Source organism: Ptychodera flava, chromosome 9 (genome assembly GCF_041260155.1).
Source record: "Ptychodera flava strain L36383 chromosome 9, AS_Pfla_20210202, whole genome shotgun sequence".
NCBI classification, from domain to species: Eukaryota; Metazoa; Hemichordata; class Enteropneusta; family Ptychoderidae; genus Ptychodera; species Ptychodera flava.
The window spans coordinates 28,105,032-28,120,064 of NC_091936.1; the positions used below are offsets into that span (position 1 = coordinate 28,105,032).

General features: G+C 37.6%; 3 protein-coding genes across 3 annotated transcripts in view; all 3 read right to left on the reverse strand.

Moving 5' to 3' along the window:
* Nucleotides 1-15,033, reverse strand: part of LOC139140564 (protein D2-like) — a 178,444-nt gene that overhangs the window by 49,700 nt on the left and 113,711 nt on the right. The gene's annotated exons all lie outside the window — the stretch shown is intronic.
* Nucleotides 48-4,697, reverse strand: LOC139140561 (uncharacterized). The gene is made up of 5 exons (XM_070709900.1): nt 4,588-4,697; nt 4,167-4,230; nt 2,985-3,251; nt 1,317-1,394; nt 48-671 (listed from the first exon to the last, which is right to left on the reverse strand). Exons 1-5 carry the CDS (start codon nt 4,678-4,680, stop codon nt 187-189), a joined length of 987 nt encoding a protein of 328 aa, XP_070566001.1. The 5' UTR covers nt 4,681-4,697; the 3' UTR covers nt 48-186.
* LOC139140563 (uncharacterized) lies at nt 9,343-12,190 on the reverse strand. The gene is made up of 3 exons (XM_070709902.1): nt 11,926-12,190; nt 10,847-10,924; nt 9,343-9,978 (listed from the first exon to the last, which is right to left on the reverse strand). The coding sequence occupies exons 1-3, from the start codon at nt 11,987-11,989 to the stop codon at nt 9,494-9,496; spliced, it is 627 nt and encodes a 208-aa protein (XP_070566003.1). The 5' UTR covers nt 11,990-12,190; the 3' UTR covers nt 9,343-9,493.

Genomic DNA, 15,033 nt, shown 5'->3' on the forward strand with positions numbered 1-15,033 from the left:
AAACAAACAAACAAACAAGCATACAAACAAAGGCACGTGGTATGCTACGAAGTATTTTATTGGATCTAACAACATCAATTATAGAAGTGTCGAGACACATAACTGCAGACTTATCAGATTTTGACTACGAGATATAACGACAGTCAGGTCATAGAAGGGTTTGACTAGTAATCCTAAGCTATCCATTTATTTTGAGCATATTGCGCATGTCAGCTCGTAACCATTGACGTAAGGGGCACAGGGTAGACCACTACCGGCGGAGCAGACATTTTCAACTGGGTAGAGAAAACCTCCATTGACAGCAGTTGACGTACTGGCCAAAACTCCTCCGGACTTATCGACGCAAACATATCGAGTGGTCGCCTCTGTGTACTTTGATGACATGAGATAACCGTAGTACTCTCTGGTCCAACCACTGGGACAGTCATCACGACCAGGATATAAGATGTAGTTGTTGCGATACTCCTGCAGACACACGGCGCATGGCACATCATTGTATCGTTTAGAACTCAGAGGACCTGAGCTCCCACGGTATTCAACGGGATAGATGTAGCTACGGTCTTTCTGGTGACCAGCAACAACCACACTGTCATCGTATTTGGCAACTTCGGGTAAACATAAATAGTCAGCACCATTTCCGACGTTGCTATGGAAGGAACCCGCCATTATGCCTTCAAAGAGAAATAAAGACACATTGGAGAGTCACTCTATAACATGGCAATGAATAAGTCATTGAAGTGTCGTAAAGAATGTTGCTGATCATATGGTTGTAACATTTGAAAGTGTACACAGATTCACTCCTTTACTTTCTATTCGTGCCAAATCTACAGGTACAGAACTCATGTCATACTCTGACATTTTCATATTCTGATAACCTTGTCGGTCTTGGGGAAACGCTTACACAGAAAGTATTTCTATTGGATTTGCCATTTAAAAGTCAAACTCGTTTTCTTATGATACAGATTGTTGACGAATTGAATTTAGATACCAAAATAAATTAATTCTTGAAGCTAAATGATGATAAGGTTTACGTCATCCTTATCAGGAAGACGTAAGCTTATACCTAAATTATTATTCAGTGATCGCGCACAAAACTTCAAAATGATTTTTGTAATACACATGTGAAAAATAACTGTAAAAGTTTGTAACAATAATGCATATGTTTCATATGACACGACAAAGATATTCAGCTCTTTTGCACGAACAAACGCTACAAACAGAGAGACAGGTCGTGATGATAATATTGACAAAATGATGATTCCACGATAAAGCACTTCCAAGCTAAAATAAATAAGACACTTTCACATATCGCCTACCTTTGTAAATCAATTTTGTAACACCGGGGCAGGAACTGTGACCCCAACGAGTGTACACCACTCCAGTTCTGTTGGTTTCTACAACAAAAGAAACAGTGGTTATGCACATCGAAGGACGAGACACTTGATGATAGGCACCGACAATCAATAAACCGATCGATTGATACAACGATTGATACACAAGGAGATTTTGACCATTTCATGACAGACATATGTACACGCGCGATAGCGAGTGCCTATATGGAGTGAATTGGTCAACACCGAGTTGTATACATACCTGTTGCTGAGGCGCTTTATTGCTAATATACCATATTGCCACATGAACTTGCCCGGATTGCCACCCGTGTGACGTAGACCAGGACAGATTAAAAATCAACATTTCTTTGTTTTACGGGAATTTTTTATCCTGCACGCAAGAGTGTACAGGACCAATTTGTCGCGATCGATACCGTGTATTCTCATAATAAAAAGTGATGGGATAAATTTAGACATGGAAGGCGTGTCCAACAATTTTTTTTAGTGCCAGGGTTGCATAGACCCGATGCTTATGGTCAGCAAGCAGTAATTCGTCGATCGATGAGCCAGCTTAGTATCTTCGCAGCACGGGTTGTACGACTCAGTGCGGATGTCCTACCTGGCGATAAACCTGAAAGCTATACCTAAAAGTATGTTCAACTGATAAATAAATAAATAGAGTATGATCTTCAGAAAAGCGACGTAGAAGGCTCAAATCATCAAGTCATCAAAAGAACGGCGATAAATTTGATTCATCACACAATCGATTGGAACTGGATCTGAATGAAAGTACCTTTTAACTCATTTGCATATCTCCTGGGTGATGGGCCGTTTTACTCATGAAATGAAAATAATCTCGAGAAATAAAACACTGATTGCGACAATAATTAGCAATCTTTAATAATAATTTAGATCCATATAATAATTTAGATCCATCCTCATCAAAAGAAAAGTAAGAAAACTGTTCATGTGATAAATAATATAATTCCATGGATTTTTTCTCTGTTTGTCGTCATTGTATATATACTCATGTTTTCGCGGAGCTATACGTCTCGGTGATTACTATGGGATTATATATAATTATATTTGAACTATTGCCCCAAGAGTTATTTAAAGGGGATTTCGCTCAAACTGAGAGGAAATGTTGGATGTGAGATACTCCCACTTGCATACATTCGGATTAAATATTTTTATTTAACAATGAATGAGCGACAACATGAAAACAAAGTCAATATATAATCACCAAGATGTTGGAGTAATATGCTGCATTAGTATAACACATTTTCATCAGATTGTAAATTCAGCGACACCGTGGGCTAACAAGTACTTTGCATGTAAATGGTTCTTTAAGTTTATGTGATGTGAATTTTCGAGATGTATTTAATTCAATTTATTTGATCAATCACCCTAGAGCTAAAGGTGATAGCCCAAAAACAAGTCGATGCACTCACTAACCATTGCCCGAAGAAGCAATGGGGAGCACAGTCCGTACAACATCACGGTCTACTGTCGGAAACACACCGGAAACAAATATATATTTTTATTTGTCCTCATTTCTTCCACCTTACAGCTATTTCGAAGTTTTTACATCTATGCCCTCTGCATAACGGAACTGAAAACGTTTCACAGGTTAGTATGCTAAATTATAGTCACCGTTTTCACAGGCTTTCCGCGCTGTCCCGACATCGCAATATTCCCAGCGCACAGATGAATCCATAGTGTAACACCAGGGTTGTGTAGCGCCATCCATGTTACGGCAGTAGTTATGATCGCCAAGGCCGGCGTTGGGATAATCGTCTGGTGTATATATGTGTTGATGCGGCGACTGAGAGGTCCATGCTTGGCAAGTTCGTCCATTTGATGTCCTTGATACCGTGCCTCGATAATCTGAACCATCGTCTTGTGTGTAACATTCGCTGCCTTCAAGTATAGGTAACCGTAATGGACACAAATAAAACAAACTATATTACAACTTTATTAGAGCTCGAGTGAGTTTGACATACGGCATTCTAAAGCCGTCGTAATTCTGAACAGAACTGTCAGGAACATTTTTTGACTGAAAAGGTCTTATCGATATCAAATCAATTTGACGAGCAATCCGAATTTATTTTATTTTTTTCATCCCCATATGTATGTTTTTAGGGTTTTGTACAGACATTTTCATTTGACAAAAATGCTATCTTCATCCAATCAATGCATTTTCATACCAATCGACCGATCATGAGGTGCAATATACAGCAAGTTTTGTGGAGTACTTACACGCTAGACCGACGACAGGCCCTTGTGTCCCATTTGCTTTATTTGGACGAGTGCTGGTCACCATATCTATCTATCTATCTACCTATACACACACTCACTCATACATACATACATACATACATACATACATACATACATACATACATACATACATACATACAGTCAGACAAACATACATACATACATACATACATACATACACATACATACATACATACATACATACATACATACAGACAGACAGACATAGGCTAACTGATCCCTATTGCCCCATAGCTACATGTGTATGTATGTTTACGTGTAGCAATTGGGAACTGAAATACAAACAAAGTACAAACTAAAATATTATAACAAACGAATCAAACATCTTATCAGTGTCCTGAAACAAATGATGGCCCTCAATACTGGAAAAGTATGGAAGACGAAAATGCTTCCAGACACATGCGCCATCATATTTTTAGGTTTGCATGCTGCATTTAAACTTTCAGAAGCATAATTTGAAGGGACTGTATGCGCAAAATATGTTTTTCTCGTGATATTCTTGTCCGATTAGGATCGACAACTATAGCTTCATACCGTCCTTTGGGTCCGGCTCGTAACGATCAGCTGTTAACACTCCCAGCAAATCCTCTTCATTTGACTTGCAAAAAAATAAGTAAAGCGACAGTATTAGCCATGGCCTTGTTCGGCTGTCGATGCCAGTCATGTATTGCTGCCTCAAGCTCTGATGGCAGGGGTACGAGTTAAAATAGTCGACATGTAACCCCATTAACAAAATATACAAATCCGAATATTCCCTCGACTGGGATATGACAGGAATTCTCCAAAAATTGTTCTTCCTTCGGTGAAAAGTTTTAAAATTATATGTACATAATTCCTGCTACATTAAAAATGATATCGGTTATCGATATTCTTGTAAACACGCTTTGATATATGTATCTTCACGAAATAAAACGTATGACTGTAATACACAGTAAAACATTTTATCAATACTTACAACAATATCATCGCTAATTCCATCGATGTCTTCACAGTGTCCGAGGACAAAGCAAAGGAAAATCAACCAAGGTAGAGTTGAACGTAGCTGCATGTTTGGTACTTCTCGCTTTGAGAACGTTTTGGAAAAAGTTATCTGTGGACCAAAATTTATCCCTTTTTATTCTCTTCAGCAGCATCATTTTAGGGAAATATTAACGACAGTGCATGTGTGGTCACGTGAGACGTATTGTCCAATTGAACACCTGAAGGTGTAACTTTTTTCTAAACTTGTGGAGCGGCACTTGACGAGGGTAACTGGCACTGGTAGGCACATTTGTGATCTCTGATGACACTGTATGACTCCTTACTAATTTTAACCTTAATTATAGGACCCACTAAAGCAGAAGAGTTAATTGATATCATGTCGTTAATCTTTGCGCGCGAATATTTTATGCATCAATGTTTTCTGACTCATCTCGCAATGTATAGTTGCTAAACTTATTTCCATATTTAAGTTGTTTTTTTTTTGTTAGCTGTCATCCTCATTATAGCAACCCACATAATTTGAACAGTTCCTTTACTCACAACCGCCGTGTGGAGAGACTGTTTCACGAAATACCGAGTGTAATTGTCAGCTGTAAGCGTTTGGTGCTTGTAGTAAATGAACAAAGACAAACCTATACCAAGAAACCAAAACAAAATCCTCGTTGGTTCCTCTTTGATTCTCTTTGTACGATTCCAATGTTCTGAGCTGCTTGTCGTGATAAATCCCCAGTACATGTCATGTACAATAACCCAATTCTATTTTCTCCATGCGGCAAATGTGTCAAGGTTTTGTACGTATACAATAACGTCGTGGAATAACTATTTTATACATGATGAATAAAAGGATAGAGAATTTCAAAGGCAAATATCATTGTCTTTGGATGTATTTCTTCTTATTTTTGTTTTATCTGACGATCATTGGCATCGTAAATCGTCGAAGTTCAAGCCGTATCAGATGCGCCATCCATGCCAAACATTGAAAACGCGAGCGCTGTAGACACCAAAAGGTGCGAACCTACCAAAAAACAACCAAGCTGCACAACACGTCTGAGTGAGCCGTTACTCCATGATCACCGTTGAAATAAGTCTGTTCCAAAAATGTGTGCAGGTGTTTTAACCACCTTGTAACACACTGTAACTTCAACTACAGCAATCCATGCTTTATCATCCTGGGACAAAGCATCGAGAAGCTATCATGGGTCAAATCGTCGCTAAATTTCTCTGTGTGCCACCTTAAAAAAGTTTTTTTTATAGGAATTGTCGTTCTTCATTGGATAAACACTAAGTCATTCATACGAGCAGAAATAGACAAAGATATATACTGACACAAGTTTAGTGAATAGAGAGACGATCAGACACATTGAGACTCCCGTGTACATAGATTCACAGGTAGCGCGATCAGACTGCATGGACAGTTACAATTAAGGGTCTCCCAAGTAGAACAACATGACGAAAAAATAGCTGATAATTAATTAAGAAAAATAAAGGGCGAAACGAAAAAATAACTCAATGATTGGACCGTATATTTAAACAACGACATTACTATTTGACATAGCAGAGTTTCACCGTACAGTCAATGGCACCGTTAATGTGCATCAGAACGGGTGATCAAGGCACACGCAGAGAAGCGTGCAATACCGCCGACACCAATCGACACGACGTATGATTTACCAATGTTAGATCAACAACGTTTCATGAAACATGGCATGAGCAACGTGTTCATTCAAGCGATGATGATCAACTTCTGTCTGTCGCTAATATGGAATTGCCCATATCCATATGGCCCGAGTTCAAAATTTAATCCAATAATGCTGAAATACTGTTCATAAGCGAAGAATCTTCAAGCTAATTTAATTTAGAAAGATCTCTGTAAGTGAATATTATTATATAACTTTACAGTGATGAACAATTGGGAGCAGAGGACGACACGGAAGTGGGGGTTATTTATCGCCCTCAATTAAATTTGTGTGCGGAAAGGATATCCAATAAATGTAAAACATGCATCCTTCAGTTGTTGTTTGAAAGTTGTCCAAAAGAGCGGCGAACTTTGTATCATCTTCATACAGAATGTTTCTTGATTACACAGAACATAGAAAAGTAAACACCGGTCGTTGATTTTTTTGGTTTTGCACATTTAACTTTTCCAGAGTGAATCTTGATTTCGTTAGATATACGAATTTGTTCAAAAATCATGTTGAACAGATGATGTATACTTTAACCATCTTTAGATGTACCCTTGGAACATAGATTTTATTTTTTCTTTGCGTAATTGAAATTGTGAAAGCGATGATTTGGCGAAACTTAAATAAGCAATACCCACAATTATATGTGATTTACAGAATACGCTATTTTCAAATGTCTGAGGCTGTAAGTAGTCCTCGTACCCACTCTTTTCATGGCGATAACATAAATATATAGAAATAATGTCGTCATCTTTGTGCATTAAAATCAAGAAAAGGTCTCTTAATTTTTAATGCATTCGTTGAGCGAGTTTTACAATGGAGACGGCAAGAGTTACAAGAATCTGGTGTGTTGTTTCAACATAAGCTTTCATTCTGTTTTAATGTCATCTTGCATTTGAACTTCGTTCCCTCACGCTTCATTCTGTTGATACTTTGTGACAACTGAAGCCCTAACTGTGAATATGTACTGTGATTAATTGTTTGTTGCGAACTCGTACCCGTTCAGGGGGATAACCAGTGTTTCAGTACATATTTGAAAGAGAACGCCGGTTTCTTCTAAAATTTTATGATATATAAATATCACAATATTAGACTGATTTTTTTTCGAAGGCTAACTTAGCACCGTCACGCAACAGAGTGCGTGTGTACCTTTTGACGGCAACCAGTGAATGAAATGATCAAACTTTGACCTGCTGCTATACGTGGCCACATTCCTCCCTTGGTTGTGCACAAAATTTTAACTGAACGTGTAAACTTTACTTGTCCGAAGTTTTGTTGCGTAGGTGTGCGTCATGATCTATGTGTAAACGTTTCACTCCAGGGATTTGCTGCACGCAACGTACTTCGGACAGCCATTCCTCGTCCTATCGAGCAACGATAATTGAACGTGTTTGATTAAGGTCAATAAAATGCTGCAACGTAGTTGACTGTAAAATATCCAATAATTTTCGAAGACAGGGGCTTGGCAACAGAACTCGATGGAACTTTTGACCCAGGTGGGCAGCCTACAGATTGACGCTACCGGCTTAACACACTTAGTAGCATTGTCTTCGAGCGAGCAAAATAAAATACTGCGTGATTCTACACTGTCTAGCCCATAAACCTGTTGCATTCTGTTACATGTTAAGTTGCTACAGCTTTTTGTATACTAAGTATTAAGGATAATTCTGAAGACGTCATAAGCAGGAAAATTTAGTCTAAGTGTTTTGCTACCTTCCGTTACCCTTCGCTACCTAAACACATTTGCATAAAAACAGCGTAATACAGGTTTCATAGATACTTTTGAAAACATTTTGCCTTTTTACTTACTGATAAGTATAAGCAATTGATCAAACTTGATCTGTTGTATCGCAAATGGCCACTAACAGATCTCCCTTCCTCCCCACTAGTAGACCCCTCTCTCTTTCAGAACTTGCTGTCAAAGGACATGAAGTGTTGAAGTGTAGTGTTCGTAAACTTAAACGGAGATGACACGTCGATTTGATGAGGCCAAGGCGTAAATGGACAGGACATTTCGCTCTAAAAATGAAAACTGTAAAACGATCATTAAATTACAAGTACTATACCAACCGGACTATGTTCTCCGGTTAAAAGCCTACCAGTCAGCAGTGTATTTGTTCGATATTTTTATCAAATAACACAGCAAACTAAACAGAAATGATGTATATGACTGGCGGAGACCAGCGGTTATCGCAGTAGTCTATCGGCGACCGAGAAACACTGTATTTTGATATGCTGTCACGATACTTTTTGCAATACATGAATAATGCACAAAGTATTTTTGATATATGTTTGTTTTAAACATCGATAGTTTACTTTCCCGGTCCACGTTCACGCGAATTGCAAAGGCATGTCAAAACCGTCAAAATAATGGTATGGACAGACGCAGTACATCGGGAATCTTCAGAACAGTCTCACATGGCATGATAAACTTTGTGGACCCAGGGAACACAAAGCTGCGGCACCTGGTCCTATGTAAGTGTTTTAGTTGCCTACAACTTGTTGCTTTGTAACCTCCTTAGCTGACAGATTTAATTACAATGCATCAACTCATTTAAGTGCATTCCTTGTACCTGTAAGTGTAACTCTACAATGACCACCCCCGAATTCATAAACCAAGTCTTGATGTCCTGATGGTCTACACCAGTGTCCGATCATCAACGAAAATCTAATCACATGTATGAGTATCTCTCTTGACTATTTATCTATCTCTGCAATCGCAATCCAAGAATACTACCAGTTTCATTCTTCTATAAGATTTCGACAGAATTCGCTATATCTTTAGCAATATGGTAACTCTAATAGTGTGGAGTCGTCAACAACGAATGTTCTACATGTGTTCAGTACCATGACCTATCATATTAAGGTGCAACCACTTGAAATCACGAAATATTATAAGTAGTACACATTTCATTATTTTTAATTGGAGAGTGTGTGATGTATACCTAAATAATAAGTAACAAAGGTCAGATTTTTGAAAACCCATTGTGACCGTGCCTTCGGTTATTATCACCCATTCATATAACAGATAAACGAACAAAACACGTGGTATGCTTCACCGAGGTATTTTATTGGATCTAACAAAATCAATCACAGAAATGTCCAGATACACAACTGTAGACTTTTCAGATTTTGACTACGAGATATAACGACTATCAGGTTATAGAAGGGTTTGACTAGTAATCCTAAGCTATCAACTTATTTTGAGCATATTGCGCATGTCAGCTCGTAGCCATTGACGTAAGGGGCACAGGGTAGACCACTCCCGGCGGAGCAGATATTTTCAACTGGGTAGAGGAAACCTCCATTGACAGCAGTTGACGTACTGGCCAAAGTTCCTCCGGACTTATCGACGCAAACAAATCGAGTGGTCGCCTCTGAGTATTGTGATGACATGAGATAACCGTAGTACTCTCTGGTCCAACCAGTTGGACAGTCGTCACGACCGGGATACAAGATGTAGTTGTTGCGATATTCCTGAAGACACACGGCACAGGGAACATCGTTGTATCGTTTAGAACTCAGAGGACCTGAGCTTCCACGGTATTCGATCGGATGGATTCTGCTACGGTCTGTCTGGCGACCGGCAACAACCACACTGTCATCGTATTTGGCAACTTCGGGTAAACATAAATAGTCAGCACCATTCCCTGCTTGGTTATAGAAGGAACCCGCCATTATACCTTTAAAGAGAGATAAAGACATGTTGGACAGTCACTCATGGTCATGACAATGAATCAGTATTTGAATTGTCTTAGAGAACGTTGCAGTCATATACAGATTCACTCCTGCACTGTGTATTAAAGCTAATTATGAAGGTACAGAACTCATGTCAGACCCTGGCATACACCTGCATATCACAGATACTCTTGACGGTCTTGAGGAAACGCTTACAAAGAAAGTATAACACGATTGGAACTAATTTCGGATAATTGGATAGTAAAGTAATGTCGACTTAAACTACAAATGTAATCTTATCTGCTTTTCTTTTATATTACACACTTGTTTTTATGAGTAATTTGCAATATTGCAACATTAAGCTATACGGCACCTAACACTTTTGAGAAATTTGATAAATATGAAAATCCAATTATCCCAAATTAGTTCCAATCGTGTTGTTTTTCGTTTGAATTTGCTATTCGATAGTCAAACTAGTTTTAATTTTCTGATAATACAGATTGTTTATGAATTGAAATTGAGGTACAAAATGTTAATTCTCGATGCCAAATAATGATAAGATTTAAGTCAACGTTATCAACAACACGCATTCTTTTAGCACGTGATGACCCACGATGTTCCGCTTATTGCAGAAAAAAATGATACCGCAATCATTGTCGAATGATCGCTTGCACAACTTCGACATGAAGCATGTATATAAAAATATATCTGTAAAAGTTTGTAACAAGAACACACATTTTTCTTGAGTTACGACAAAATATTCAGCTCTTCTGCACAAGTACACGCTACAAACAAACAGACACTGCTCTAAAGATAATATTAACAAAGCATTCCAAAGCTAACATAAATCAGACTCTACAAAATATTGCTTACCTTTGTAAACCAATCTTGTAACACCGGGACAGGAACTGTGACCCCAACGGGTGTACACCACTCCAGTTCTGTTGGTGTCTACAACGAAAGAAACAATGGCTATGAATAACAGAGGATATCAACGTTGATGATTGACATAGACAATCAATAACCTTACCAAGCGATTGATACACAGGGAGATTTTAACCATATCATAACATATGTACATCCGTGATAGCAAGTTACATACCTATTGCTGAAGCGATAATTGCTATCATATCATATCATATCATATCATATCATATCATATCATATCATATCATATCACATCACATCACATCACATCACATCATATCATATCATATCATATCATATCATATCGTATTGGAATTATTGCCGAAAAGTTATAAAAAAGGGAGATTTTGCTCAAACAGTGCAAATATCGCAAATATAGACTGTTGTTTTTCCTTCTCGATCAATCAGATCGCTGTATTTGAGCAATCAATTCGCTGGTATGATTACCAGATATAATGTTTTAATATTGAACAGGGATGCTAAGTGCGTTGACACAAACTATCTTCTTCGAAGCAATGTTCTTGAATAAGTTAAGCTGTGTGTCCAACATTATTTTCTTGTAAAACGACGTTGTTAGTATCTTGAATGCTACCTGCTGTAACTTCAGTAAGAGGTTATTGGTAAGTTGTCTCTAAATCATAATAAAATGCACGGTGCAATAAACACTAATTTGAGATAATTGGATTTTCATATTTATCAAATTTCTCAAACGTGTTAGGTGCCGTATAGCTTAATGTTGCAATATTGCAAATTACTCATAAAATCAAGTGTGTAATGTAAAAAGAAAAACAGTTAAGATTACATTTGTAGTTTAAATCGACATTACTTTACTATCCAATTATCCCAAATAGAAAGTGAAATTCATTTTCAGAAGAATTAGTGTGACAAAATAGTGTTACATGACTTGCATGAGTAAAATTTGAGGTCCCCATTAACTGCCCTAAGGCTTAGATTCTCCAAAATCCACCTAGTATCTGCAGTTAAAATGTGCCCGTTTTCTTGGTTTTCAGATAACAGTTTCTCACCGTATTCACAGGCCTTCTGTGCTGTTCCTACATTACAATATTCCCAGCGCACAGATGAATCCATAGTGTAACACCAGGGTCGTGTAGCGCCATCCGTGTTACGACAGTAGTTATGATCGCCAAGGCCGGCGTTGGGATAATCGTATGGTGTATATATGTGTTGATGCGGCGACTGAGAGGTCCATGCTTGGCAAGCTCGTCCATTCGATGTCCTTGCTACCGTACCTCGATAATCTGAACCATCGCCTCGTGTGTAGCATTCGTTGCCTTCATGTAAAAGTGACAAGAACAAAACACAGTGTTGATGCGGAAATACCAAAGGTACAAAATGAAGCTCGCAAACGACAAAAAGTTGGCAAAGCCTACTGATAAGCACGTCTGTGATCTCTAATTACATTGTATGACTCCTTGCTATTTTTAACTTTAATTCTAGGACCACCGACGGGAAAAGTTAATTGATTATGTGTCGATAATGTTTGCGCGCGAATATTTTATGCATCATTGTTTTGTGACTTATTTCGCTATGATATTTGCAGAATTTACTTCGATATGATATTTTTGTTTTTGTTTTTCTCAGTTGCCGACCTAATCACACCAACCTACGTAATTTTAGCAGTTACCTTACAACCGCGGTGTGGAGGGACCGTGTCACAACATATCTACCGAGTGCAATCGTCCGCTTGGGGCGCAAAGTAAATGGACAAAAGACAAACAAACTCAGAAACAAAAAAAATCCTCGTTGGATCCTTTTTGATTCTCTTACACAATTAATCAAATGTTCTAAGCTGCTTATCAGAACAAACCCCCGTTACATGTAGAGCAACCAAATTCTATCCTCGCTATGCAGCAAATATGACATGGTTTTGTACGTATACAAAAACTTGAAATAACTATTTTATACATCATGAAGGAAAAGTCAGAGGATTTCAAAGGGAAAAGTCATTGTCTTTGAAAATTGTTTTTTAACGTTTTGTTTTACTTGGCGACCATTTGCATCGTCAATCGTTGAAGTTGAAGCCGTATTCGATGCACCGTCCATGTCAAACATTGAAAACGCGAGCGCTGTAGAGACAAAAAAGTGCGAGTATACCAAATCTAAAAACCGTGCTTTAAAGTTAGCAAAAAGCAACTATGAACTACCAATCTTCTAAATACAATATTTCTTGATTACATAGAAAATAGAAAAGTAAACAAAAGTCATTAATTTTTGGTTTTGCACATTTAACTTGTCTTGAGTTATTCACTAATTTAATTACGTAAGATCTAGGAATATATTTTAAAATCATGTTCAAACGGGGATATATACTTAAGCCACTTCTAGATGTACCCATAGAACATTATTTTTATTTTTCTTTATGTATTGGAATTGTGAAAACGATGATTCGGCGAAACTTAAATAAGCAATATCCCGTAAGTACGTTATATTCAAATTTTTGATACGGTTCTCGTACCTGCTGTTTTCATGGTTTATAACATGAACATATAGAAAAGATTTCGGCATCTCTGTGCATTAAAATTCGAGAATATGGTCTCTTGATTGTTAATGTAACGGTAATGTTGAACGAGTTTTGGAGATGGTACATCTGATGCATTGTCTCAATATAAGCTTTCATGTTATATTCATCAGTTTCTTGTGTCCATCTAGCATCGAAATTATATTCCACGCTTTATTCTGTTGATACTTGCGGTAGATTGATGTAGTTATGACCACTGAAGCCTTGACTGTAAACATGTACTGGGATTAGTCGACTGTTGCAAACTCGTACCCGTTAATGGGGATAACCAGTCATTCAGTACATATTTTAAAGAGAAATAACCCCGATTTCGTCATCGTAAACTCCGTGGTAGACAATGCACCATACAAGGTTCAAAGCTTTTTTGTTTTTTTTTTCATTTCACATTTAATCAGAAACAAATACAACAAAGCCAACAAAGACAGACAGAACAAAAACAAACATTTTCAAAACAAATCTATGAAGCAAAATGAGAGCAAAATGTCCCCCACTTTTGTGTGTGTTTTTCCAGTGCGTCATTCGACAATGCTATACATTTTTCTGTATTGTACACTGACCTTGCATAATGTTTAAAATTAACAAGACTTGAAACATAGTTCGTGTATCTACATTTGAATATATAAAATCGTCCCATAAGAAAAACAAAGTTAATAATTGATCATGAGCTAGCCATAGGATCTATGTCAACAATCCCAAAATAGATGATAATAATCTTCTTCTACTTGTTTACAAAATGAACACATTGGCGAATCAATCAATCCCCAAATGTGTAACAAGCGATTTGTTGGTAAAATCTTCATAATAAGTTTGTGTTGAAAATTCTTTAATTTAGTGTCAATAATTATTTTGAAAGGAAGCAAAAAAAAAACTTTGTCAAGTGGAATAACAATATCCAGAATATTATGCCAGTACATTAAGATGTTAGAAGGAATACCAATAGGTGTTTCTAAATTCATAAAATAAATGTACACATCTCTATTAATCTTTTCACCAGACATCCATTTATCATTTCGAAGGTTTGGTTTACAAACTAATAACTTTGATGAATTTGATCTTGTGATCATCTTCCTCCAGGCAGATGGTATAGCAGATAAAAGTTGATTATATTCAAAATACAGCGAAAACGGAGTCAGCGTGGGCTCTCTGTTGTGCCGGGCAACAAAATAAACGCAGCCACAGACGTTTTTTCAGACAGAACACCCAAACTTAATGTCATCAAATGCACACCGCCTATTCAATAAATCCCACAAATCAAACAAAAGATTCAATTTGTATTCTTATTGTTACAAAATGTTCTTCATGGCGAGTTGAGAATAAAACAAAAAATACAGTAAATTGTGTACAGGAAGAGCTTGAACGGCGCGGTATCACGAGGTGTTAGCATCAGCGAAACGGGGAAAGCATCAACCGAACAAACATCGTATCAAGTGGCTCAATATAGATTGCTGCCATCGAAATGCCAGTATTATACACCTTATCTATATTATTCGATGCCACCTTCATCACCGTATGTCTATTACAAACGTCCAGACGAAATTCCGACGACAGCGAGCACACCGTCGACTATTTGATCGACACCTCTAACAGGAACTAT

Coding starts and splice junctions, on each gene's coding strand:
- LOC139140561 (XM_070709900.1), bottom strand. CDS start 4,680: ATGCAGCTACGTTCAACTCTACCTTGGTTGATTTTCCTTTGCTTTGTC. Junction 3,252..4,166: donor CGAGCCGGACCCAAAGGACG/GTATGAAGCTAT, acceptor CTATACTTGAAG/GCAGCGAATGTTACACACAA. Junction 672..1,316: donor TACAAAATTGATTTACAAAG/GTAGGCGATATG, acceptor TTCTCTTTGAAG/GCATAATGGCGGGTTCCTTC.
- LOC139140563 (XM_070709902.1), bottom strand. CDS start 11,989: ATGGATTCATCTGTGCGCTGGGAATATTGTAATGTAGGAACAGCACAG. Junction 10,925..11,925: donor ACAGAAGGCCTGTGAATACG/GTGAGAAACTGT, acceptor CTTTCGTTGTAG/ACACCAACAGAACTGGAGTG. Junction 9,979..10,846: donor TACAAGATTGGTTTACAAAG/GTAAGCAATATT, acceptor CTCTCTTTAAAG/GTATAATGGCGGGTTCCTTC.